Genomic DNA, 26,068 nt, shown 5'->3' with positions numbered 1-26,068 from the left:
TCACCTTACCATTGCTTGTAATTACAAAACCCAAGTAAAAGTTGCTGATGTTTCTTTGTGTTTTTTACTCCACTTTTCTTTGTTATATTCTATGAAATTATAAAGTAATATGTATTAATAATGTATAGAGGGGAAGCATGTGTTTGGGGAGCTTCGTGCCCGTAGAGACAACAACACAAGCCTCAGAGGCTACAAATGTGATGCCTATGTTTGCAAGGCCCACTCTGACCTCTGTGTCACATGCCACTCATGTTCATGAGCGTGAACACACACACACACACACGCGCACACACACACACACACACACACACACACCTTCATGTTGAGTTTGGTCTTTGTTTTCCATCTAATTTTTACATTACATGTTCATTTTGTAATACATTTTCAGGGCCTAATTATACTTTTACTGCAGTCATTTTTTTGTCTAAATCTGTAAATGTTAATCAAAACTTTGAGACGTTGTTCAAAACTAAGGATTGTTGAATAAATCTTTGGTTGTGAAAAATGTTTTTGTTTTGCTAATTTAAGAGTAGTTTTAACAGATTTTTTGGACTGAGAAAGAAAGCGGGTGTTGGGGGGGGGGGGGGGGGATGGGTGACGGATGGGTTCATAGTTCACCAGCATGTGGTGATGTTTATTAACCGGATCATGCATCAAATAGTGAATAAAATTCTGGGTACAATTTACTGGTTTCCAGAGATTTTGTAGCCTGGCCTGCCAGACTCGTCCTCTGTTTAAATCTGCACAGAGAAGGAGTCTGGGAACTCACAGGCAGAGAGGCACATGAGGGGGCGGGACTAGGCAGCTCAAAAGTAACCAATCAGGAAAAAGATGGAAATGCCGACTGTACCGCACGATGCTGTAGTTTTCTAGCTGTAGTAAAAAAAAAATAGCGTCCGGCAATGGCGCAAACATCTTTTATTGTTTTTAGAAGAAAGGCTTTTAGTGCTTCTACTTGTGGTTTTAAAGACATTCGAGTCATTTAGAACAGAGGAAAGAGCCGCAGCGAACTCCGCTGCTGTGTTTGTTGTTTATGAGAAACTGACGTTGCTGTGTGTAACGTCCCCGGCGCTGTGGTTTTTTAGCTGTAGTCAATAATGGAGTCTGGCGACAGTGCAAACATCTTTCTTTAGAAGAAATGCTTTTAGTGCTTCTACTTGTTGTAGAAGTTGTAGAAGAGCCGCAGCGAACTCCGCTTCAGTCGCCATGTTCGACAAACTTGGCATTATGGTGTGTGTGACGTACGCTACTCAGCGCTGATTGGCTAGGTTAGAATTCTCACGGGGTGGGGTTATTTGAATAGGAGAGTTCCCAGACCCTTTCTCTGTGCAGAATTAAACAGAGGAGGAGTCTGGCTGGCCAGGCTAGAGAGTTTGACCAATTTGGGTTGAAAAACACACAAAAAAGACTTTTTTTTTCTTTAAGCAGTCATGATAGGTTATGGATAACGGCTAGTTTACAGCAATTAAATGACATTTATCACTTTGGGTCTTGTTGCAGACAGGAATGCAGCCATTATACTACACTTACTACACTATTTCTCTCTCTCTCTCTCTCACACACACACACACGCACACGCACGCACGCACGCACACACACACGCACGCACGCACGCACGCACGCACACACACACACACACACACACACACGTGCGCGCTTGAGTGCAGGCTCTGTCACACAAACAGGGGCATGTGATAATAGGGCTATTCTTTATTCAGGGGCATGAATAATTCAGGCTGTATGCATCCAAACTGATTCTTCAGTTGACAGAATAATATGATAGATTTTGCACCTGATGAGAAATATCACAAATGCTTCGGAGATTCCAGACGGGATAAACTGATCTTCTGAGAATGCGGTTAGTGAGCCCAATGGGAGCTTTTTTTTTAAATCCTTGTAAAACTGTTGATGTTTAGTCATATCCAGTGTAGTCTCAGTCCCAGCTAGTCAGGCAATTGAAGATCCATTTACCAGCTAATAGAACAGATCACTTGTTTTGTTGTCCGTTAATTCATATTGAACATTTAATCTTCAAGCAGAAGAATTCAAATGACCAAGTTTTTTCACTTTTGGGACAGTTTAGTCGGGTCAATGTTAAAGCTCAGATGTGCATTTAAAGCACAAAAAAGGCTAAATGTCTTTACACAAACAAATAATTCATTCATATTTTGCAGAGAAACAATATCAAAATAAAAAATCCATTAGAGAGAGAAGCAGCTACATTAACAGATCTGCATCAAAAAGCACATTCAGCTCAGGAGTTTGCAAAGTTCAGTCTGGTTCCATGTGGGTCAGAAGCAATGACAGAAAATAATTAATCCATCTTTTTTGCTAACTGAACATTTAAGCTGAGTTTTAAACCACATCGTTTCACCATCTGACCTCCTTAGTATTATTCCTCACTCACCTCTGCCTGGCTCTCATTTAGCCACACATCCTGATGAATTTCATCTTCTCTCCTAGATGTGAGACGACTCCTCGCGCTGGGTGCCATTTGGACCCAAAAAACATCCTTGCGGAGGAGATTGATGGCAGCGTTCCTGAAGCTTGGCAACTGGCCTCCCCACAAGTCAGCAGAAAGTTACTTATTGTGTTTTCATTGTTCAATAAGGCTTTGCATGAATTTCTTTCACCTCTCAGCTTGTGAAGCCAAAAAAAACCTTGAATGCCAAAGTCTTTATTAAGGCTGTGGAGTAGGCTGGCTCGAGGTCACTCCTGATGTTCCACTGGCTGCACGGGAAAGGGCTGGAATTAAAAAGCTGCCTGCCACAGGACACGGAAACCAACTGTGCTGAATGACTGCAATCCTTTATAAATTTGGCAACGGATTAATAATGTTGTAAACAGTCCATGCAACAGGATTTGGGAGGATATAAACAAGTTTTTTTTTTTAAACGGTCACCATGCTGTGGCTGGTACTAAGTAGTTGTGAAGCATTCTTTGGCAAAGCTGGCACAAATAGTCCTCAGATTGAAGCTTCTTGGAAACAAACCAGCAAAAAGGCTCCTCGGTTGGCATCAGATGGAAGCATTTTAGTCAAGGCCTTTAAAAAAAACAAGCTAATGGGAGTTAACTGTCCATACACTGCAAAAAATTTATTTTCAAGAAAGTAAGACAAGCCTTGCTTTTAAACATTTTATTTTAGATTTAGTGTAAAAAGAAGAAATATTCTTAACTGCTAAAAACAGCACCACTTAAAATGATGTAAATATTCTTAAATATGAGTCAAATTTTCTTATTTTGAGTATAAAAAACACATCACCAATGGGGTAAGCAAAATAATTCTATCACATGAATGTAACTAATTATTTTGCTAGTTCTAAAGGTGAAATTTGCTTTTGATACATTTGCAGTGGTCTAGTAAAAATGAATCACTCGCAAGTCATTTGCTGGGAAACAAAAGCTCTGGTGCACCTGTTTGAGGACATAGACATCCGCTCGAGGAGAAAGTAGCTTCAGACTAAAGGATTTGGTGTCTTATTTCCTGATATCTGGACATCTCACCTCTGATTCGCTAAAGCAACACGACTGACTGCTTTGCAACGTTGATGTTTTATCTCCACAAATAACACAAGCCTGAAGGAGTTTTGCCGTGTGGTACAGTTACTGATGCTAACAGTTAGCTTCTACTAGTTCTCTGATGTTTCCTGGACGCTAAACCAACAACAGCCTTCCCCATCGTGACACAAGATGGGTGTGTACATGAATGTGGACAGTGTGACGTAGATCTGTCAGGACTTTCTGACCCGAGCGGCATTTCCATCTATTTTCTCAACTCAACTTTATTTGTATAGCGCCTTACAGACATAAGGTATGCCACCAAGGCACTTCACAGAAACAATAAAACCATAACACAAACATATAAAACAAATAAAAACAAGAAGAAAAACACAAGAATTCAATAAAACCAGTGACATAAGAACAATAACTACTGAGAGGTAAATGCCGAGTCATAAAATTAGGTTTTCAGCCTTGTTTTAACCCTCTGATGCATGAATTATGAAATCTTCAACCAAGATTTTTGTAACATTTTTTTTTTCATTCATCTTTAGGTGTGAATGAAACAAATTTCAACAAATATTTTTAGTAAATTTTTATAATTTACTAATAGTTTATTACATGTCCACCTCAGTGGACAGCGTGCATTCTGAACATGAAATATGTTGGCTTGAGTTAATGAAGTCCAAATGGAGGGGCTCAAATGCAATAAAGTCTTCAACAGCTGTGCTTAATAGCGAAAATAAATAAATTCTAATTTTGAATACCTGTCCACTGTAGTGACCATTATGCATCAAAGGGTTAAAAACAGTCAGAGAGGTAGAAGTCCTTATAAAATGGGGAAGCTCATTCCAGAGCTTAGGGCTCGCTACCGTGAAAGCCCTATCTCCTCGTGTCTTCAAGTGTGACCTTGGAACAAAGAGCAGCAAGCAGAGATTCCAAGCTGGGACGTAAGGCCGAAGTAATGTTACCAGGAAGGTGGTGTCAGTCCATGCAGTGTTTTAAAAAACAGTAAAAGGATGATAAAATTAATTCTAATGACAACAGGCAGCCAGGATTGGGGGTGATATGGTCGTATTTTTGCTTACTTTGTAAAAATCTGGCTGCAGAATTTTGCACTAGCTGCCACCTGGCTAGAGTACCCTGGCTCACACCGAATAAGACCGAGTTAAAGTAGTCCAGGTGTACTGTGACAAAGGCATGGACCACAGTCTCTGGGTCATGTCTCGACAGGAATGGTTTCACCTTAGACCGGCGACGTAGATGATTAAAGACGGATGAAACCACTCTGTTAATGTGGGCAGCAAAGCAGAGGGCACTATCTAGCTTCACATTAAGATTAGTTGCTGATGCACTCAGCTGACCATTGAACACCGGCAATTGTGAAGGTATCCCTAGTCACTTGGTCCAAACAATGCTGCCTCAGTCTTCTGCTCATTGAGGCACAGGAAGTTTCCAAACATACATGTCTTGACCTCTGCCAAACACTCCAAAATGTTGTTGATGGAGAGATCACCTGACTTGTCATGGGGCAAACATGGTAAAGGTGATAGTTGATGCCAAATTTACGAAAGATATCCGTTAGTGGCAAAATTTATACTGAGAACAGCAAAGGCCCTAATATGGAGCCCTGTGGGACACCCTCATGGTAGCTGAGAATATTCTGAATAAAGCCGCCCATTCTTACGCATATCCTATTGGCTAGATATGATCTCAACCACTCCAAGGCTAGGCCTGAAATCCCAACATAACGTTGAAGACGATAGAACAACACATCATGATCTTTCAGATCTTTTTATCAGAACCTAATGCAAGAGATAGGGGTAGAAGACTAATTTCATATCTAGCCTGCAAATTAAACTCAGATTGACAAATCATGTTCAAAAATATTAAGTAAAAATTGGTTTCTCAGTGAATCTGCTCTTAAAGAATTAGCCAAGCAACTTTTACTCACCCCATTGGCTGGTTTTCTTTAACAATTTGGACCAAATGAACAATATTTACCTTATTTCAAGTACTTTGCAGATAAGAACTTTTTTTAGACCAAAATCAAGATAAAATGTCTAAAAAGAAAAGGGTCTTTAATTTCTTGAAAATTAGTTTTTGCAGTGTAGCATCACGATTGAAGCAGGTACCTGTCATGGTCTGCATCTGCGTCTGCGTCTCCCTCATGTGTCTCCTTGTGTGCTCCACCCCCCTCTAAGAATCCCCGTATGTGTCTCTTTGTGTTCCTCATGTGTCCCCTGGTCTTCAGCCCTCCAGATTATCCCTCCCAGGTCCTGTGTTCCTTTGGTCTCCCCCAGTCACCCTTCTGCAGTTTTTATAGGTTCAGCTTTTCATTTGATTAGTCTCTTTAGTATGTTTCCCCACAGGTTTTTGTAGTTTCCCTCCCCCTTAGAATATTAGTTATTTTTGCTGGCTTTTCTTGTCTTTAGTTTTTTTTCTCTTAGGTCATGTTACCCCCAAATTCCACTACCTCCACTCCGCTCCGGCACGAACTCCGCAGCAAAATCGGTCCCGTTGTAGTCAATCAGAGTTATTCCACTACTGCAGTGCGCCGCCCTCTGTTCCGGCGTCCGGCAAAAATAGAATCGATCCTATTTTTGCCGGACGCCGGAGCACCTCTGCAGTCAATGGACAGGAATCACAAACGCCCAACAGGAAAGGGGGCAAGCACAGCTTCCGTTATTTCACAATAAATCGACAAACAAAATGCGTTTTTTGTTTCATATGCACAGGTTTAACAACTATCAATGGCGGCTGAACTTTAAATGCACAAAAATAAGCCATAAATACAGTTTCTACTATCAAAGTAGTCACACTTTGTTGATCCAAACACTGCTGATCTCTCAACACAAATGATGGGCAGATTAAACAGTTCATTTCGATGCTTCTCCCACACAACAGGTGTTTGGATCTAACTTCCGCGTTTATTGCTCGGACTGTATCTCAAAATCTTGAAAATCCCGCGCATGCTTGTTTGCCCACCTCAGGTGTCCGCACCGGAGCGGAGCCGTTGTAGAGCGGGTACCAGTAAAAATTGAGTTCGGAAGCGAGCGGCTGCGGAAGGCGGGGGCGGAGCGGAGAGGAGGTAGTGGAATTTGGGAGTTAGTTTCCTCCCTGATTAGTTAATTGCTTTCACTTGGTTTCTCTCCCCACACACCTGCAGCCTATCTGTTTCCCATCGTGCCCCAGTGTATATAACCCTGTCTGCGTCTCTGGCTGTTGTTGGGTCATTGTCTGTTGTCACTTTTGTCTGTCTCCCCCCCCCCCCCCCCCCAGATTTGGATCTTCGTTTTGGGATTCTAGGTTTTGTATTTTGGGACTTTGATTTTGAGTGTTTTAGCTCCCTGCCTTTTTGGACTTCTTATAAATAAAAGGATTTTTACTTTATTGCTCCACTAAGCGTCATCTGGTTTTCTGCATCTTTGGGTCCTAACCTCCTCTTGGCTCCCCATCGTGACAGTACCCTCCAGTAGAACTGCAACATTTAGCACAACAACATCCACAAAATTATTTTTGGTTTCATTCATGTAAAGCTTGTAGATCAAAGCTGTTTTTGGTGGTAGAACACCCACCCATAGGAGGATGGAAAGGCTATCTGATGCGGACTCCTTCCCCATGTCCATTATGGTCACAGTCGTCACGTGAATTCAGCCAGTAGGCAAAGGAGGCTTCAGCAGAGCTTGTCAGTAAACTGTTAAGAGCCCAGAGCTTACACTGGATTTAATTGACTGTTGATTGTTGAATAAATGCCTCTCAGAATATCTGGGCAACACATTTGAAAAGGGGGTCGAAACCACATTTATTTCTGAATAAAACTAACACACACACACACACACACACACACACACACACACACACACACACACACACACACACACACACACACGCGTGCATGCGCACACTGTGAATGAAAAACTGCTGGTTCGCACCTGTAAAAGGAACAAAACCAGACAACTCGGAGCAACTTTCCCCAAACACAAGTTGTCCCAGAATGTTATTCCAGAGGCGTAAAAAAACAGCCAAAAACACCCAAACAGTCTCCTTAAAAGAGGCGAAGAAAACCCCAAACACACTGTCCCACTGGTCATACATTGTGCCCATGCACTCCCCCCTTCCCAAAAATATGCAAAATATTTAAAAATAAAAAATTCCATGGAATATTCCTGCTTGCTGCAGCAGCGAAGCGCAGCGTGGTCTGAACACAAGTGAGGAGGGTCCAGTTCAACAGGGGGGACCCTTTTGACTCGAATTAAGAGAAGGCTGTAATGGGATGAAAAAAAGGAGAAAGGGGGAGGAGGATGGCGAGGAAAGAAAGTGGTGGTGGTGCCAGACGCAGCGGCAGTAAGAAGCGTGCGTACGTGCTTTATCTTAGCGGCTGAGTGTGACGTGATTTTGCAGCCAGCCTGCTCCTGGAGCTCTGCAAGCACCAAGCAAAGCGCGTCTGCTCCTCTCTGTGTTGTAACTCCCAAGCCCCCCTACACCACATCCACCCACTAAAGGATCTTTTATTTTCTTTATTTTTTGGGCTCGCTTCGCTCCCCTCCTCCTGCCTGACGAGAGGAGAAACGCGACTTGCCGGAGAAATCACTGGGAATAGAGACGTGGAGTGCGCGGATTTCATTTATGGTCATTCTGTGAGAATTGCTCCTTCTTCATCACTCCAAGAATTTTCTTCCTCTCTCTCTCTTCCTCTCCCTCTCTCTCTCTCCCTCTCTCTTGGCATTTTCTCTTTCCCTTTCTTGCTCGGTGGCTGTCGTGTGCGTGTGTGTATGTGTGTGCGGTTGCGCTCGGTTTTGATGGGAAAAACCCAGAAGAAGAGGAAGCTGGACGGGGAGGATGCGAGCGGGCTGACCGGAGTGTAACGCATTTTTATTTGAACCATCTTGTTGCGCCGGACTTCTCCTTTTGTCGGGAATGGGGAGTATCGATTCACTGAAGGGCTGCAGAATTTATTTATGAAGGATGTGGTCAATGTTGGGAAAATAGCCATAGCGTCCGCAGTGTAAGGTAAGACACTAATTCACATTTTCTGATTTATTATTGATGCGTGAGGCTGTCATTTATTTATTTATTTATTTATTTATTTATTTATTATGTCTCAGTGAAAGTTTAGCCTCCCTGTGTGAAATTTGCGCCCCTGTCTGCTCAACACGATGGCTTTTGCGCGTCTATCCGTTCGCATTAGTCTGGGGTGCTTAACAGATGATTTTTAAGAGCTGATCTCCCTCTTAAGAGGCAAAAATCACTTTAAAGTGCCAAGCGTCGAACTGACGCGGCATTAAATGGAGCCCCATACGTGCCTCAATATTCAGATTTTCTCTCCTGATGAAATAGCGTTCGGTGGTGAAACATCAGGCTCCTCTCACGACCGACTTCTTTTTTCTTTTTGGTCATGAATCTTCCGGGATCATATCTCAGCCAGAGCTGATCCAACTCTGCTCTGCTTCCATAAATCCTTACATGACACACATTATCCCAGTGAGGTCTGACGGACAGCTGATCATTCAGTTCATCCTCCAGAAACAAAAAGTTACAGGCAAAGGGTGTTTATTGTGCAAAAAAAAAGCTGCTATCCATTGCCTACTTTGGGGTTTAGACGCCTACACACACACAAACGCACGCACACGGATCTAGACGCGCGCACACGCGTGCACATTCTGCTGTGACACTGCTCACAGCTGCATTGCCTGTAGGATTAAAGCAATCAGGACATCGCGTTGCATTCTCTCCATCTCCCTCTCGTGCGCGAGCGCAGCCACGCACGCGCACACATCCATAACAAGCCGCCACTCAAACACGAGCTCTTTATCAAATTACATTATACAATATGTCCATCCTTGGATTTGAGAGACGCGCAGAATGGCGCGTTGGATCGAAAGTGCGCACCGAGAGATGAGCAAGCACAAAAACGCAAGACTTTTTTTTTATTTTGTTGTGCGTGCAAATCCGCCTCTCTCATGTTGTCTACCCGTCCTAGACCGAATTAAGGGAATACAGCTTGATTTGAAAAAGGTCCCGGTTGCAGCGTAAAACCGATGTGTCGCACATCACCGCAGCGACCCTCACGCATCAAACCCCCGCTCGTCTCCCTTTTAATGTCATATATTCTAAACAGCTACATTTGAATACCTCCAGGGGGTGTGCCAGCCCAAATATGACCCAATTAATAATGTCTAAATGACTCACATTATTGCGCCCACCTCCCCTCAATAAAATAAATATATTTATACACACATATATCAGGGCTGAAGTAGCCACAAGGTGGCAATGTTTGCCCAAATTACAGTGAAAATGGAGGCAAGATGGGACTGCAAAAGACATGTTGCTGAGGTTAAGGTGTCCCCCCTTCTGCTATAGAACTATGTGATGCATGCCACGCTAGACAGAAATCATCTATCATCTTTTTTGTCCTGTGCTCTTCTTTAACACACTTTTCCATGATCTTCTTCATCTCTCCCTGCAGGCCAAATGACATAGGATGAAGGCTGTTCGAAACCTGTTGATTTATATATTTTCCACCTATCTTCTGGTTATGTTTGGATTAACTGGTGCCCAAGATTATTGGTGTTCCACTCTGGTCAAGGGGGTCATTTATGGATCATACTCGGTGACTGAAATGTTTCCCAAGAACTACACGAACTGCACGTGGACGCTGGAGAACCCAGACCCTACCAAATACAGCATCTACCTTAAGCTATACAAGCGAGACTTGAGCTGCTCTGAATACTCTTTGCTTGCTTATCAGTTTGATCACTACTCGCACGAGAAGATCAACGAGTTGCTAAAAGTGAACGAGTCAATAGTGTACCTGTGTGACTCAAAGAATAATTACATCTTTTTGCTGTACGACAAGAATTTTGTTCAGCTGAGGAGAGTTTTCCCTTATGATTACAACGGATTGTCGCCGCAGAAGCTGGATGAGGAGGAGAAGTCTATCGTGGATTTCTTGGTGTTCAATAAGGCGAGCCCTAGCCAGTTTGGGTGTCAGGTGCTTTGCACGTGGCTGGAAAACTGCCTGAAACTAGAGAAAGGGACGGTGGAGACATGCGGGATTGTGTACAGCAAATGCACATGTCCTCAACATTTAGGCGACGGGGAATCAGATAGCGTGCTCTTGCTCAATAACGTGGTTTTACCGTTGAATCCACAAACGGAGGGTTGCTTGTCACCTCAGCTGCAAGCTGGACAAATCTGCAATCTGAGTGCAGAAGTGAAACGGCCTCCCAAAGAAGGTGAGTATCCTGTCATTTTCCTCGTTCTTTCTGCTGAAACTGTAGGTTTAATGCATTCTACTGTCTGCATAGATAAGGTAGCAAACGTGTCAATGAAATGTGCACGTCTGTCACTCCTTCCTCTGCCCTAAATGCATGTTTGAAGTGTGATGGCCCATGAAACAAAGAGCACACATAGATATGTGGACTGCAGTTGGCTCAGAAACGTGTCAACTTCAGGAACAAAGCTGCCAGGGGAGTTGGGTGTAGTAAAGACCACACCAGCACAAAGCAAGCCACCTCAAAGGAGGAGCTTTCATTTGGCTGGACAAAATTAGAAAAAATGCTCCATCGTTGCTGGGAATTTAAAATGGCTGTTTTTGATTAACATCAGCAAAAAGCTAAAATGGCTGCAAATCTAAAGTTTTTTTTTTTTCAGTTTGTTTATACATTTATGCCACGGTCATCTACAGAGATTAACTAATTGCGACGAACACGTTCCTTTAACGTTTAATCGCTTTTAAACGCCACAAACACCTCAAAAATGATTGGGACTATTGATGCAGCAACGTCCAATTGGCTCACTTACAAAATGAAAAAATAATGCAACAAATTATTACTGAATATTGAACCAATATTACTCTGAGAATGATTTATCACGAGGGATTAATGTTTAGTGTTGCCATAGAGCAATGCAACGTCTGTTATTTAACCTGTTTGTTGGAAATCAGCACCTGTAACGTGAAGCGAGAGCCATACTGGAGAAAATGTCACAATCAAGGGACCTGTTTACTGTTGAATTTCACACATGCACATGAACGCACACACACACATGCATCCTCACACATAGACAGCAGAATAAACATTAAACAGCATCAGACTGTCAGGATGCGGATCAGTAGTCTTTACGTTTGTCCTGCAGAGGTACACAATCTAGTTAATACACGTTTATTTGTGTATTTTATTCCTAATGTCTCTTAGGGGCAAAACTGGTTTTATTTTAAAAGACAGCAGAACAAACTAATCAATAGTTTTACCTCAGGGAGGTGAAGAGCCTTTACAATCCATCACCGAATCAAAGATAATCAACCTTTAGGGTTTGTCTGGAATACGTCGGCTGGAGACAATTATGCTAATGTTACCATTACTATAAAAGCACCAAAAAGCATTATGGGTAACACGTGGGAGTTTTCTAATTGAAATCCACCTACATCCAAATTTTTAGGCTTGTGGTATTATTGTTAATAGTTGCTCTAATTTCTGCATGATGCATCACGTTGGCTGATGATGCATGATGAATACTATTCCCCTCCACTAGATCCCCTCCACTAGAGCGCCTCAGGCAAAAACGCATACATCTGATGCAAATGTCTATGTTATGCAACGTACATACACTCTAAGAAACGGGATGCTGATTTTACTTAGTGGTGGAGGAAATACTTGTTTTTTTTTACTTTAGTAAAAGTACAGATGAAGGGGTGCAAAAATAAAAAGAATGTATAAGTGGAAGTATCCAAGAAGTTGACTTGAGTAAAAGAGTTAAAGTATGCATTTTTTTAATTAATTAACACATTTGCAAACAAGCTAGGTTTTCAATGCTAACACAGTCTTGGAACACACACCCCTCTGCTTGGGTATCTTTCCTGAGACGTTTCTGGTGGAACCGGAAGCCCGCAATGCCGGATGAAACGAGATAGTGCTGAACACCGGTCGGCGTTTCCTAGGTCCAAGCGTCTCATGTTGTCCATGACTTCCATGGTGCTTTTCTTTTTGGGACTCTAGTAGTTTGTCCTGAAGCGGTAGCAGCCGGCTGTTTCTCTTCCTCTGATATTATTGAGCGGAGAACCTGTCACACCAGTGTTGTTCTGTCGCTACATATGCGAGTGTGTAACAAATGAAGGACCCAGGCAAGTGCGGCGGTTCGGCGAGCTTGACAACCGGATGGTCAAATGGTTGCTTTTGGTCTGAAACGTGTTATTGGTGGAGGCAAGAGAACCACTTTATTAACTTTTTGCCCTTTTTTTAATTCTTTTTATTCTGCTATATTAGAGCATTGTTAAGAGGCATACAATATCTTAGGCTAATTTGTTTTTCAAATTTGCTATTGTAGCTTTAAAAAGTAAAAGTATTTATCTAGCATTTAAATATGCCTCGTTTGTGTAGAAGTGTTGCTGTCAGACTTTGGTGGAGGCGACAAAACAGCTTTTCAGAAAATGCGGTAGAGTACAGATACTTAGAGTAAAAGTATAAAACCCTCCAGAAAATTCCTTACATAAAGTACTGATACAGAAAACTATAAAGCAACAAAGTACTTCTACTTCATTTGATCACATCACTAAATTTACTTAACTAAGTTATGTCAGCTGGTTCCAACATTTCGAGGCATCAGACACTCAAGTGGTTGAGCGGGTTGTCCAGTAATCGGAAGGTTGCAGGTTCGATCCCGGCTCCGGACAGAGACTTCTGCTGTTGTGTCCTTGGGCAAGACGCTTAACCCACGCTGCCTGCTGGCTGTGGTTGGAGGGACTGGCGGTCGGTGCTCGGCAGCTGCAGCTCATCGCCATCAGTGTGTGAATGTGTGTGTGTGAGTGGATGAATGATGCGCTGTAGTGTAAAGCGCTCTGGAGTCCTCTGACTCTGAAAGGCGCTATACACGTGTGGGTCATTTATCATTTAAACCTAGTCACTTAAATTTAAACAGCGGTATACATCATTGTGACAAAGGTAAATATTTATTACTCTTTACATTTAATACTCGGTTTGGTGGAACAGGTTGACATCATTTGGTCGAGTTAATTCAACATTTCCTTTCTTACAGTGTATGCAATCGGAGCAAGTTTAATTCTGTTTGTCAGATTCTGTCATTTGTTGAGTTTTAGCTTCAAATCAGAAAATCAACTGACTTTCACTGAAAATATCGGCTCTAAAATAACATTTCACATTATTTTACACCCCCCCCCCCCCCATCAGCATGTTAATAACAGCTTAAGAGCACAGCTTATTTTTTTCTCCTCTCAGAAGATTTTCCACGAGCTTCTATTTATAGAGTAGGTTGATGGGAGGTTTTATTAAATCCGTTTTCATCTGGATAACGGGGAGATCACCACTGGGTTTAAAAGAGCACCGTGCTTCCCGTGGCATCGTGGTGACAAAGTGGGTGTTTCTGCTGAAGAGAAAGGCGTTACAAACAGTCGACAAGAGCTCCATCTGATAAAAATTGCATGACTTTGATCTTCTCAGTTCCTGGTAGAGCGTGGCCTCTGAGCACATCAAAGCAAAGCCGGGCTGGAGGTTGTATACTCCAGCCGTGCCGCCGCCATGTCCCAACTGTGTTCCACATCGACCGAGGATAACATTTTAAGGGTTAAAGCTCCTAACTAGTTAGGGTGATTATTCAGACAAAAGACAGAAACCTGATCCTTGGTTTTGTGGCTTTTGCAGCACCTGACACAGTGAAATCCACTCCGGTGGCTCATTTATCCTGTTTTATTTTTATTTGTTTGCCTCGTATTCCCATTTCATGAATAAAATGTTGGTAAAGGGAGGAAGCACAGTGGCACAGATGAAACGCTCCATCTTTTTGTTTCTTGGTATTTTTGGTTTGTGTGGGTTTCTTCCCGTGTCTCTCACGATCAAAATCAAGGGCTGACAAATCTTTGCAGCTCTGAAGTGAATGACGATGCTCTTCTATAAATACATTTTGATTTAATCCAATTAATGCTCGGTTCGACTTGAGCCTGTGGGACTCCATTTTTGATGCAAAGAACAAATTGCAGGTTGAAGTAGAAGGAAGATGTATCTTAACATGAATTTTAAGGGGACATATTATGCTAAATTAACCTTTTGCATCACCTTTTTGCTGCCATGCAGCTCTCTACGGCCTCTACAGACTCTCCAAACGTGAAAAAAACCCGTCCATCCTTTTGCTGCTAGTGTTTGTCGTAGGAATTATGCGCCTAAAACAAAACTTAGAATAAAACCACCTCTCACATGGCGCTGCTGCGCTGTTGGAGGAGCAGCGGCTCTATTCCGAGCCCCTCCTGGATATCTGAGCTTCTCAGCTTATAGCAGCTTGAGCGGGGTGGGGCTGCTTGTGGCCAGCAAACACTTGTTTATTTTAAAGTGACAGAGCCCTGAAATGGCTCATTCGGGAAAGTTTCAAAACTATATTAAAATGACTTAATTAATTTGATGAATTTGAATTTTATGAGAGGAATTTTGTGCCAAGAACTCTATAAACATGTTTTTGTTTTTCTAAACCATAGAGCTATTTCAACTTGGGGAAAAGTCACGATGTCTCCTTTAAAAAGAATTAATCTAATTAAGACCAAACAGATGTTTGGAGGGTAGGCCTTTTAGATTTGAGCTTTTTAAAATCAGGTTTCTTCTCATTTACTAGGAATCTGACATTTTTTACCCCAATTAGACTCAAGCAGTCTAAGGCCTAGTCCACACATAGCCGGGTTTTTTAAAAACTAATATTTGCCCCTCCAAAAACTTGCATCCACACCACCTCGTTAAAAATAAAAACTCTGTCCACACATACCCGGATAAATACGTTGTTAAGGACATGCCAGACCTGTAGGCGGCAGTACTTCCCCCGTTCTTAACCTCGTCCTGGAATTTATATCATATTACTTGTCCTCTGTAGTCGATTTTCCACATTTTGAACAGTTTTAAAGTTTACTTTCTAAAATGACTGAACTGCAAAACTATTTTTTACAAACTCCATAAAAATTCAAATGTCAAAATGAGTTTTCTTCTCTAAATTCTCCAGAATAAATCTGCTCTCACCTCTGCCTTCTATTTCCCATATTCAGAGTGAATCATTTTGGACGAATGTGAAGGTGACAGTAAGCTCCTCGCTGGATTTGAGGGTTTATAACTTGTTTCAAATTGGATGATGATGCAACAAAAGAAGTGAAACTCTGAGTTTATGGAGGAATATTTTATGACTTTAAGTGGGTTTCCCAATCCATTGTTGGTACAATAAGTAGGTTAGAAATAACCATCATCACAGAACTGAGCCCTAATTCTTTGTATTGACTTCAGAGAAAACGGTTTCCACACTTTGCTAGAAACTGCTCAAACACCAGATCAATTCTTTATTTAGAATTAAGGGAAGGGAAAAACTAATCAGACACCACAAAAACAAATGAAGCGCATGTTGTTGCTTATGTTACGATTAGTCTTTGAAGATGGAGGCAGCCTGAAGAAAATGACAAGAGGGGTTGCTGCATGGCAAATGAAATGTGTGTGAAGCGTTATGATGCAGAGTCACCTGCCAAAGTCCTGAGCACTGCAGCAGCTTAGCCTCGCTGCCTCACACAGTGAGGCCCTTTATTCACTTTGGATCTCAGTCAAGTCACTCAGTAGTCACACTGCATTATGCTCACTTCCATTGTTCAGTACACTTGGAGGCCATTTTAGTTCCAATTCGGTGAAGAAGAGAGCTCAGATCAACAGCACAGAATCTGTTTTGTCTTAGACATGCATAACTTGTCATTAGCTGCAGTAGATGTGTCAAATACCCCGTGTCCCTGTTCATCCCCAAGTCCTCGCATCTCAGGATGTCCCGCTTTCTGGAGTTCAGCTGTTGGCATTTGAGATTTTATGTTATTTTATTGTTTTTTACATTTAATGAGGGTATAGGGCGGTGGTTCCCAACCTGGGGTCCGTGTCCCAAGATCGCAGGAGATCTCCACAATTTTACTAAACAGGTATAAACAAAACTCTGAATGAATTATAGCTGTATGCATGTATAAAGTTTGTGATTAATCACTTAATTTGTGTATGGCACTAGGAGTTGGGTTGGGGGTGGCGTGGGGGTCCTTGCTTGTCTTCGACGCAAGTAAGGGTCCTCATGGAAAACAGGTTGGGAATCACTGGGAGCGTAAGTCTCACCCATCTAGCTCTGGTCCACATGTGCCATGGATTTCACATATGATGTCTGTTCGATTTAAAGACCCATTTTGATGCAGAGAAAATGCTTTTTCTGAATAGGTGGCAAAGCTATTTTAGGTTTTCTTGAAAAGACGTGAAGGACTACAAATGTTCATCTCACCAATTGAACACTGAGGGGAAAAAATGGTTGTGAGTTTAGCGCGCTTTGAATCCTTCTTCCAGGACGACAGAAGGAGCATTAAGCGTGAAGAAAACCACCATAACGGTAGTCACATGGAAAGTGACAGCTACGTTTGGGGAAAAGAGATTCTGATGACATCTGATTTGTGGTCCTTTTAATTTAGAATTTTTACAAGCTAATAATCTCTAATTACATGACAGACAGTCAAAAAGCATAATTATTTTTTATTTAAATCGAAATACAACATGTGTGTGATTCAGTGTGGATGGCAAAGCGGATTAGAAAACAGCATTTATGGTGTCGCATTCATTTTTTTCTCTGTTCCGGGAACCCATGAGCCGACCGGAAGGGGAGGAGGCTTAGGCTCCCTCTGAAAATGGTTAGAAATGGATAAGAAAGTAAGAAACCAACTAGATGAGTAAACAGCCCAAAGAACCCTCAGCAGTTGGTGTGAAAATGGTCCATTAAAAAAGGAGATGATGACTACGTTTTTTTGCTCGAATCAGTTGCTCTGCTTTAAATCTGTTCCCTTGGGATTGTTAAACGTACAGAAAAGTGTTAAAATGAGGTCAAACATCTCACCCAAAATTACTTCAGGATGTACAAGGCTGTGATTCCGTGGAAAAGGAAATGAAGTCTGCAGGCGTGTGAGGGCTTATTCTACAAGTTTGTTAGTTCTGGTGGAAAAAATGATTACATTGGTTAAAGGTCTGTGTTTGAATGTGTTTATTCGGAGGTGTTAAGGCTTTGGTTGCAATTTGTTTTCAGTATTTCAATCCTTCTTTACCACAAACCAGTCCATTATTCCTTAAGCTAATTCCTGTAACTTCTAATACCGAACAAGAGGAGTTTTTTCATCATAACAGGATTTTTCCTAGAGCAGGTAAATGTTCCATGATAAATTAATCATCTCACTCAAAATAGACATGGCACATTTAAAGGATTATTCATAAAAGTATTTTTAGGTTGATATAACCTTAAAAAAGGTTATCTTCAATTTTGGTGTGTCTGTTGAGGGCTACCCTTTTGGAGGAGCCAAGCTCCCCCTTGCTCCCCTGAAATTTGAAACCTGCATAAAGCCCATCAAATAATTTTTGTGAATATATAAATATAAAATATCTTCATCTGAAAATAAACAAGATATTATATTCATGCGCAGTGAACGATTATCAAAGTAAAGATCCATGAACAGGTTCAGTCCTCCTAAATTATTGTTTGTTTTAAACATTTCTGCAGCATCACTGAGGTGACAAGCTCTCCTTTCTTTCATTTACAGCCTACAATAAACACAGTTGTAATAAACATTGTAAGTAACAGTTGGTGCCCGTAACAATGTCATATTACTGCAGGATTTGTAATCAGAATAATGGCTTATGTAATGCGTCCAATCCTTGGATGTGATGACCACAACACCTCACGTCCCAAAAACTGCTGCACTTAACCTGTAAAATCCTGCATAAGCAATGAGGAAGTGTGCATGTCTGATTTATTAGCGCTCCTATCCCGCCTGTATGCATCCTTCTTGTAATGAATTCCAAACAGTGGTAGATTTGTGAGCCTGTACATCCAAACTGCACAAGCTCCCACCACTACTCGTAAATTATAGTTGAAATGCGGCAGATCTGCCTGTTTAGCTTTCAGGATGCCGTTCGGACTAAATAAATGCTGAACTCAAAGTAGCACATATTAACCACCAGCGAGTTGTTTTTGAGTGAAAGTGTGGAAGCCGTGGTTGTCGAGCATGAAGAATGTGGGGAAAGTAGAAAAGGTTGCAAAGAGGTGAGAGTAGCAGCCGTTTCATCTGTCAGCATCTCTACTGTTACGTGTTTCATGCTTCTAGGTATCAGTTGTTGGTTTTTAATGAAACCATTTCCATTTATTATTGCAGGTTTGACACATCTGCACATCTAGATGCTACTTAGCAATTCATAAGACAGTGACATTTTAGTGGAACTTTTTTAGTTTGGTTTTGATTGGCTAATTTCTTTATAAATGTTTACTGAAGTTATGCATTTGGCCAACTTTCACATAATTGTTTAAAGGTGATTTTCTCTGAGGAATGTAGAACACAACAATGTGAAAATGGTCTTCTAACCACAGAGAAGAAAATAGAGGGGGAATCACTTGGGTGAGAAAAAGCCACACAGATGTCACATCTACGTCACACTCGGAATTAGCCTTCATGGACTCATTCATTATGACGGTGTTAATTTAGCATCCAGGAGAAAGCAGAGCACATCTTGGCCAGTAGAAGCTAACCGTTAGCTTTAGCAACTCCACAACATGGCAGAACTCCCTTAGTCCACTTGGTTCACTGTGGAGATCAAACGTCAATGCGAATGGAGGCAGTGGAAGAGCTGTTTTGTGATCCCAACTTTTCAGCTGCCTTCTACTTCCTGAAATGGGAGCGGCAGAGCTTTTTTTCCACAGAGAATTACTCACAAGGCCTTCATTTATATTAGAGATCACTTGCTTGGCAAGCTACTTTATATATGTGATTATATATAATGATAAATCATGGGTATAGTGCCTTTGATAGGCAGAGGACTCCAAAGCGCTTTACACTACAGCGTATAATTATATAATCCGGCCACAACCCATAGACCGATCTTAATCACGGGGCGGGATCTACAGTTTCTAACATACTCACCAGTACAGATGTCAGTCAGTGTGGCAGTCCTCCATTCACTGTCCAAGAAAACGCAAATGCAAATTTTTGCTTGACTCAAAGAAAACAAGTCCAAAGTTGATGCCAAAGCTGTTTCAAACAAGCCATCATCATTTTAGTTCCACACATTTGCAGTAACATCCCGCCCACCAAACCAGTAGATTGCTGTGATGGGCGAGCCACAATACTGGTCCGGGCTGCTGAGGTTCCAATGGAGCATGGCTAGTCAGAACTTGCAGAGGAAAATCGTTTTGCTTTTGCTACTATCCTGATGGAAGCTACGGTTGTCTTTCAAACGTTCTCTGCACATAACAGCGCTACGACCAAGCAGAGCAACGCGACTCAGTCAACAGGGCAGTAGGCCATCAAAGAAGAAGCAAATACATCCTTTTTCAAAAATTAATATTCACGTACTTCTACCTTATCATGCATATATAAAGTCCAAAGTTGATGCCAAATCTGTTTCAAATGAGTGCCGTTCCTGAGCCGACGCCATCTCTATAGTTTTTCTCAGTCACATTTTTGGTGCAAACGTAGAGCACTGTGATTGGCTGGACTTAAAATTGTTTGGGTCAATGGTAGACCTTTAGAAAGTACAAAGGAGTGTGGGTAAACTGACCTGCGGAGCTAAACCTTTTGCTACTGCTACCGTTTGTCTACATTTCTAGGCTAAAAGACCGCAAATTTATAGAAATAACGAGTGCATGCCCTATTTCATGCCATTATATTCAGAGATTATTTCCTGCTATTACAATATCAAAAAATGTGAAAAAAGATGACGGATCACTGTGAGCTGAAGTTTATTACACCCAGTGAGAACTTGGGGTGAAATGACAGTTTGGGATCTTTGCTTCACGGCGCAGAGTAGCAGTTTAACTTGCTGTAGAAACAAGTTCGGACAACAGCGACTGTGATCCTCACACGACAAATTCATTTACAATGCTAATTTGTTTCAACTGAGCCACAGCAGATGCAATATTCAGCCCTTTAAGAAAACATGACCGGGTTCATGTGACAGTGTAGCAGTTATACCCCACGGCTGTGACGGGAGGACACGTCGTTTTAAAGCTCCTAAAGTAGGTAAACACTGTCAAATGTCAGCAAAGTCTTTATAAAAAGGCTAAAAATGATTAGTGAAGTAGCCCAATTTAGATATTTTTATTTATGTTTTTTTTTTTTTTTTTTTTTTTTTTTTTTTGCTGTTTGGAGCCAGATGTTTTAATGTGAATAATTCTCAGCTTTCAGAATCGGAGTTGCAAAACATCCACATTTCAACGCAGTTAGTTTTGGTCTGTCACTAGATGACTATTTCAGCCCACAGAGGAGAGGTATTTGCATAAACATCCACCCACAATACCTGGCAAATGAGTCTGTCACTCAAAAACACTGTCTGTGTGGTAAAAGTAGAGGCAAAAATCCAATTTCTCTTTTTTCCCTCTCAGGGGGTTCTGTCGTTGCTTTTTGCTGGCAGTCTCTCTGCATGATATGGCAAGTGTCCTTATGTAGCTGTAACGGATGCGGCATTGAAACTTACATGGTAGGCCCTGGTATAGGGCGGCATGCATAATCAGCTTGCTTAACAATAGCACGCAGTTGGCATGGTTTGCAAAAACAAACTTTTTTTTTAAATTATTGCAGTAAAACCACAGAGCAGAACTGGATTTCTTCTTAAAACTGATTCCAGAACAGCCACATGCTCTGGCAGATTTACAAATATCTATTCGAACCCAAGTGCTGACGCCTTCTGTTGGGCCAAAAGTGTGTTTTGCACTGAAGGGCAAAGGCTTATTGCTTTTCCTCCTAAATCATCATTTTTCATCTAAATATTTTTTGCAAATATGTTAAACCATACTGACTTTTATAAAAATGCAAAGCGAGTAATGTGTCTGCAGCAGTTTCTCCATTGGGTTCCTGCTTTTCATTCCAAAACAAACAGATGTTTTTCTTTATTTGCTCAAAACAAATTCACGTGAAATTACAGCAGAAACAAAAGCGTAAAGATTACATCATCAGCAGAGAGGAGTAAAATATAATTATTTTCTTCTGCAGGAGCAGTGAAGCTGAATTAAATGAGACTATGAGCTTTGCATAATAAAATGAAATAGTTAAGAAGTTGGATTTTAGGCCATGTTTGCCTTGTGAAAGAAGCAATGCATTATGTTTAATCTGAAAACACAAAAGATAACAAATCATCCGTTCATTTGTTCATTCGCTGGTTTTAGTTTTGCTCTGCCTCCCAAAGAGCTGCAGGGAAGCCAAGGCTTTAATTAAATCCTGGGCTGAATTGTTGTGGCACTCTTACGCTCTGCTTACATTACTTACATTAGGAATAAAATGTAAATTCAACATTTTATACAAATCCTATTCCATATGGCTGCACTGGAGTACCGGGCTTGACAGATGCAAGGTGGGATATTTCAGTAACGGTCATCACTAACCGAGACAGCTGATATGTGCTTGCGCTGAATGTTTCGATGAAGCATTGTGGTTATTCAGCTCCTTTTCTTACAAGGAGAAGTGTTATGTAAAGAATTATGAAGCACAGAAATTATTCTGTGCAACATTCTTGCTCCGAATCCTCCGTGCATCCACAGCCCTCTGTCCGGTGTGAAGAAGCAGCCGCAAATCTCAGCTAATTATTAAAGTAAATAGAGGAAATGTTTTTGAAGGACATATTAATTTTGCTTATAATACAACGCAAGCAAAGATGTAATCCAGATTTTTTTGTTCTGTTCGAATGCCAAACATAAAAGCAGTAAAAGCTGGGTTTTACTGACACAACGGAGCAGGGAAATGTCAAATTAACAGCTGGTTTTCCAGAGTATATTGTATGTTTTGTGCAGTTATCAGCCCTATAATTCTGATTACAACGAGCTGTTGGAAAATATGGAAGTGTGTCCTTTGTTTCCTTGGCTGTGAGGGTTTCCTGTCATTGACACAGAGACACAGACAATGTTTGACAAAAAAATAAAGCTTGAGCAGACGTAATTGAAGGTGTCGGACTAGCCTACTCATATTTGGCATGTTGAGATTGCAATCAAAACTGCTGATGAAATTGCACCTGGCAACATAATTTACAAGTCAAATTTTATACAGATTAGTGCCTGAGCCAATATCAGAGGAGAGCAGGGTTTTTGGGATACTATGGTGTCACAGTCTGGCTGTTTAAATCAGATTTCTAACTACGCTTCACTCCGTTGGCTAATTAACAAACTATGTCACATTCAAAGCACGGTTAGCCTTCCGGCACCACTGCAGCATCTGAAATTCATCTGCCGCTAATGCTGTAAGGTGCACTGACAGATTTCTGTTCTAAAATATTATTATGGTGCTAACGGAGGATATTGGACCATGCTACACTGTAAAAAATAAATCTAAAAGTTATTTTAGAAAACCAAACATAAGTTTACAGTTTCAGCTCCTGTTATGGCACATTTGTTAGAAAAAAAAACACAAACATGCCTTCAGGTATGGTAAATGGCCTAGAACCCCACAAGGTGCAGTCATACACCCACGCACACATTCACACCCTGGTGGTGATAAGCTACATTGTAGCCACAGCTGCCATGGGGCTCGCTAACAGAAGCAAGGCTGCTGTACACAGGCGACGCCGGTCCCTCTGGCCACCACCAGCAGGCACTATGGGTTAAGTGTCTTGCCCAAGGACACAACGACAGTGACAGGCTCAGCTAAAGTAACTGTTAGGTACTTTAGATGAATCTGATTTTTATTAGTTTTGAGATGTAACTATTTTACCAAAAAATTATTTATCACTTTTTAATTTCAGATAAATACATTGACATGCTTTGGTTCCACATCTTGCCTTAAGCTAAATGATATCTCTCTCTCTCTCTCTCTCTCTAGCTAAATGATATCTCTCTCTCTCTCTCTCTCTCTCTCTCTCTCTCTCTCTCTCTCTCTCTCTCTCTCTCTCTCTCTCTCTCTCTCTCTCTCACACACACACACACACACACACACACACACACACACACACACACACAAAACCAGTAATCATTAATGCTTAGGCTCTGCCCTCAGCAAGGGGGCCTCTAGGGACTCTAAACTTACTTTCAGCATGGCATTGTCCCACCCTCAAACCCCCCTAGAACCGCCCCTGAAAAAGACTCCAACGTGATCCTGAAGAAAGTAGTGCAAGAAAATGAAACAAAACTATTTTGATTCCTACGGAATTAAATGTTTTTCGAAGGGATTTGTGTGGGTGGTAAAATGTTTACAGGTGTGGATTACTTGTTTATTCAATACATTTGCAGTGTTCTCTAGTATAAATCAATGCCTTGTGACTCATTAAAAAAGCTATGATGCTCCTGTTCTGAGATGCAGAAGTACTCCTTGTTATTAATGATTTGCACACACCTCGCTTCTGATTGGCTAACAGAATGCATTCAGCCATGCTGCAAAGTCCCTATCACCAAGACACTCTGTGCTCTCTCTCCTCACTGAATAAAATATTTTAAAAGCCTTCCTGTGGGCGGACACAAGCCAAGATGGGTGGGGCCATGAATGCAAATTCAGTGTGACATAGATATGTGAGGATTTTTAACCCTAGCATTTCACCATCTGTGTTCTTTCAGAAGCTAGAGCAGGAGATAGGCAGAGAAGAAAGATTTCATGTTCAGCCTGCATAGAAAATTCAGAGTGACCAATTATAATCACAAATAAATAAAAAAATGCCCTTTCAGTCAAACACACCTTTAAAATAAGTTCAAAAATGTCAATTTGTTCCAACACGATGTTTTTACATGTGATACGAAAATACCTCTTAATATGACTTTTAATATAAGAAATATGTCTTAAGAAGATTCGCTTTTGTCCTTATTTGCACAATTCATCACTTAGGGTCTGCAAGGACACAAATCAAATCTAATTCCTCGTGAGAAATAACCTAATTTTGTTTTCAAACATATATTTGACAAACCAGCCTTTTATCACCACTAATTGGAATGAAGTGTGGGACTATAGGCTCTTACGTTGAAAGCTGTGATGCAGCGGACCGAAAAATATGAATAAGAATGCCCCAATGAGGCAAGCACAGAAACACATAGATCTAGCCTGGTCTGCCAGACTCCTCCTCTGTTTAATTCTGCACAGACAAAGAGTCTGGGAACTCTCCTATTCAAATAACCCCACTCCGTGATAATTCTAACAGAGCCAATCAGCGCTGAGTAGCGTATGTCACACACCATAACGCTGAGTTTGTCATAAACATGGCAGCTGAAGCGGAGTTCGCTGCGGCTGTTTCCTCTGTTCTAAATGACTTGAATGTCTTTTTAAAAAGTAGAAGCGCTAAAAGCCTTTCTTCTAAAGAAAGATGTCTGCGCTGTCACCATTTTTGACTACAGCTAAAAACTACAGCGTTGCGCGGTACAGTCGGCATTTCCGTCTTTTTTCTGATTGGTTATTTTGGAGCTGCCTTGTCCCGCCCCTCATGTGCCTCTGAGTAACCAGACTCTTTCTCTGTGCCGAATTAAACAGAGGACGAGTCTGGCAGGCCAGGCTAACGTAGATCCCCAAGTACATAGAAATCAATTATCCAAAATAGGAAGAAGAAAACTTGATCACAGCTAAATAGAATTCATAGAGAATTACCACTAATTTCTCTACTTTTTTTTCAAACAAGCATTGAAAATTTGTATCAAAATTTATATATTCATGAATAAAACTCGATATTGGATCAAAACACATTTTTTCATTATACATTTGATTGTTCATTAAATCTGCTTTCTTCTTCGGTAACTATCTGGTACCTACCCAGTCTCCAGGTTCATTTTGGAAATTCAAACATTTTTGATTAAAACCAGTTTCAGGCAGGAAGGTTGGGAAAGAATAAACAGGGAGAAGATATGAGTGGAGCTCTGCTAATTCTAGAGCATGAGACAGAAAGCTGTAATTCCCTCTGAGGAGAGGAAATAGTTAAAATATGCAACTAATGAAAAAGTGAACTTGGGAGGTGACTGCGGTGATTGATTCAAAAAAACAAATCGTTTTTGTAAGCTTTATAAAATTGAAGATTGAGTAAATGGGATTACTTAGACTCAATAAGAAAAGGCAATTGTAGCCAAATTTCATTTAACCCTAACTGTCTTTAGTTATTAAAGGTGAAAAATGTAAGCAGGAATACAGATTGACATCCTGTGGCCAAATATGGTTGCTGCAGTCCTTTTTCTAAACACAAAGTTACTATTGCACTACTGTTCCGTGAGTTTCATGTTGCCAGGTACAGATCAGTGACTGAAGATTCAAGTCATACACAGTAAATTGACAAGTTGTCACTTCTGGTGTTAGCACTCTTTGGAGTTTTATGACAGAGAGCACTTCCCACACTTATTACGGTAATATGCCTCTGTCATTAGGGGAAGTGCGGTTGTTAGCCTGCTGTTATAGTTCTGAACACCTCATTAAAGGAAGTAAAACACCACAATTGACTCATTATTCATTTTATGCATTAATTTCACTGTAATATGAAGTTGTAACAGGAAAAATAGCTTGAGATATTTTTAGAGCCGACTATTTGCATTTTATTCACTGTTAGCACTGTTGTTAGCTCAACGTTAGCCTCTAGCCTGCTTCACCCATAGGAAG

General features: G+C 41.1%; 1 protein-coding gene and 1 long non-coding RNA gene across 9 annotated transcripts in view; one reads left to right on the top strand and one right to left on the bottom strand.

Annotated features, from left to right (window-relative positions):
* Positions 1-586: 586 nt before the first annotated feature.
* On the bottom strand, positions 587-7,617 carry LOC129166775 (uncharacterized). The gene is made up of 3 exons (XR_008565678.2): positions 7,077-7,617; positions 6,888-6,979; positions 587-2,730 (listed from the first exon to the last, which is right to left on the bottom strand). It is a non-coding gene; the product is annotated as an uncharacterized lncRNA (long non-coding RNA).
* A 132-nt stretch (positions 7,618-7,749) lies between these two features.
* adgrb3 (adhesion G protein-coupled receptor B3) overlaps positions 7,750-26,068 on the top strand; it is a 179,639-nt gene continuing 161,320 nt past the window's right edge. For all 8 annotated transcript variants that reach the window (XM_070542386.1, XM_070542385.1, XM_070542383.1 and 5 more), the window contains exons 1-2: positions 7,750-8,511; positions 9,968-10,736. In XM_070542386.1, the coding sequence (XP_070398487.1) occupies positions 9,983-10,736 (754 nt within the window). In that variant the 5' untranslated portion in view covers positions 7,750-8,511; positions 9,968-9,982. The remainder of the gene's footprint in view (positions 8,512-9,967; positions 10,737-26,068) is intronic.

Source organism: Nothobranchius furzeri, chromosome 12 (assembly GCF_043380555.1).
Source record: "Nothobranchius furzeri strain GRZ-AD chromosome 12, NfurGRZ-RIMD1, whole genome shotgun sequence".
Taxonomy (NCBI): domain Eukaryota; kingdom Metazoa; phylum Chordata; class Actinopteri; order Cyprinodontiformes; family Nothobranchiidae; genus Nothobranchius; species Nothobranchius furzeri.
This window is presented reverse-complemented; position numbering and strand designations above follow the sequence as displayed.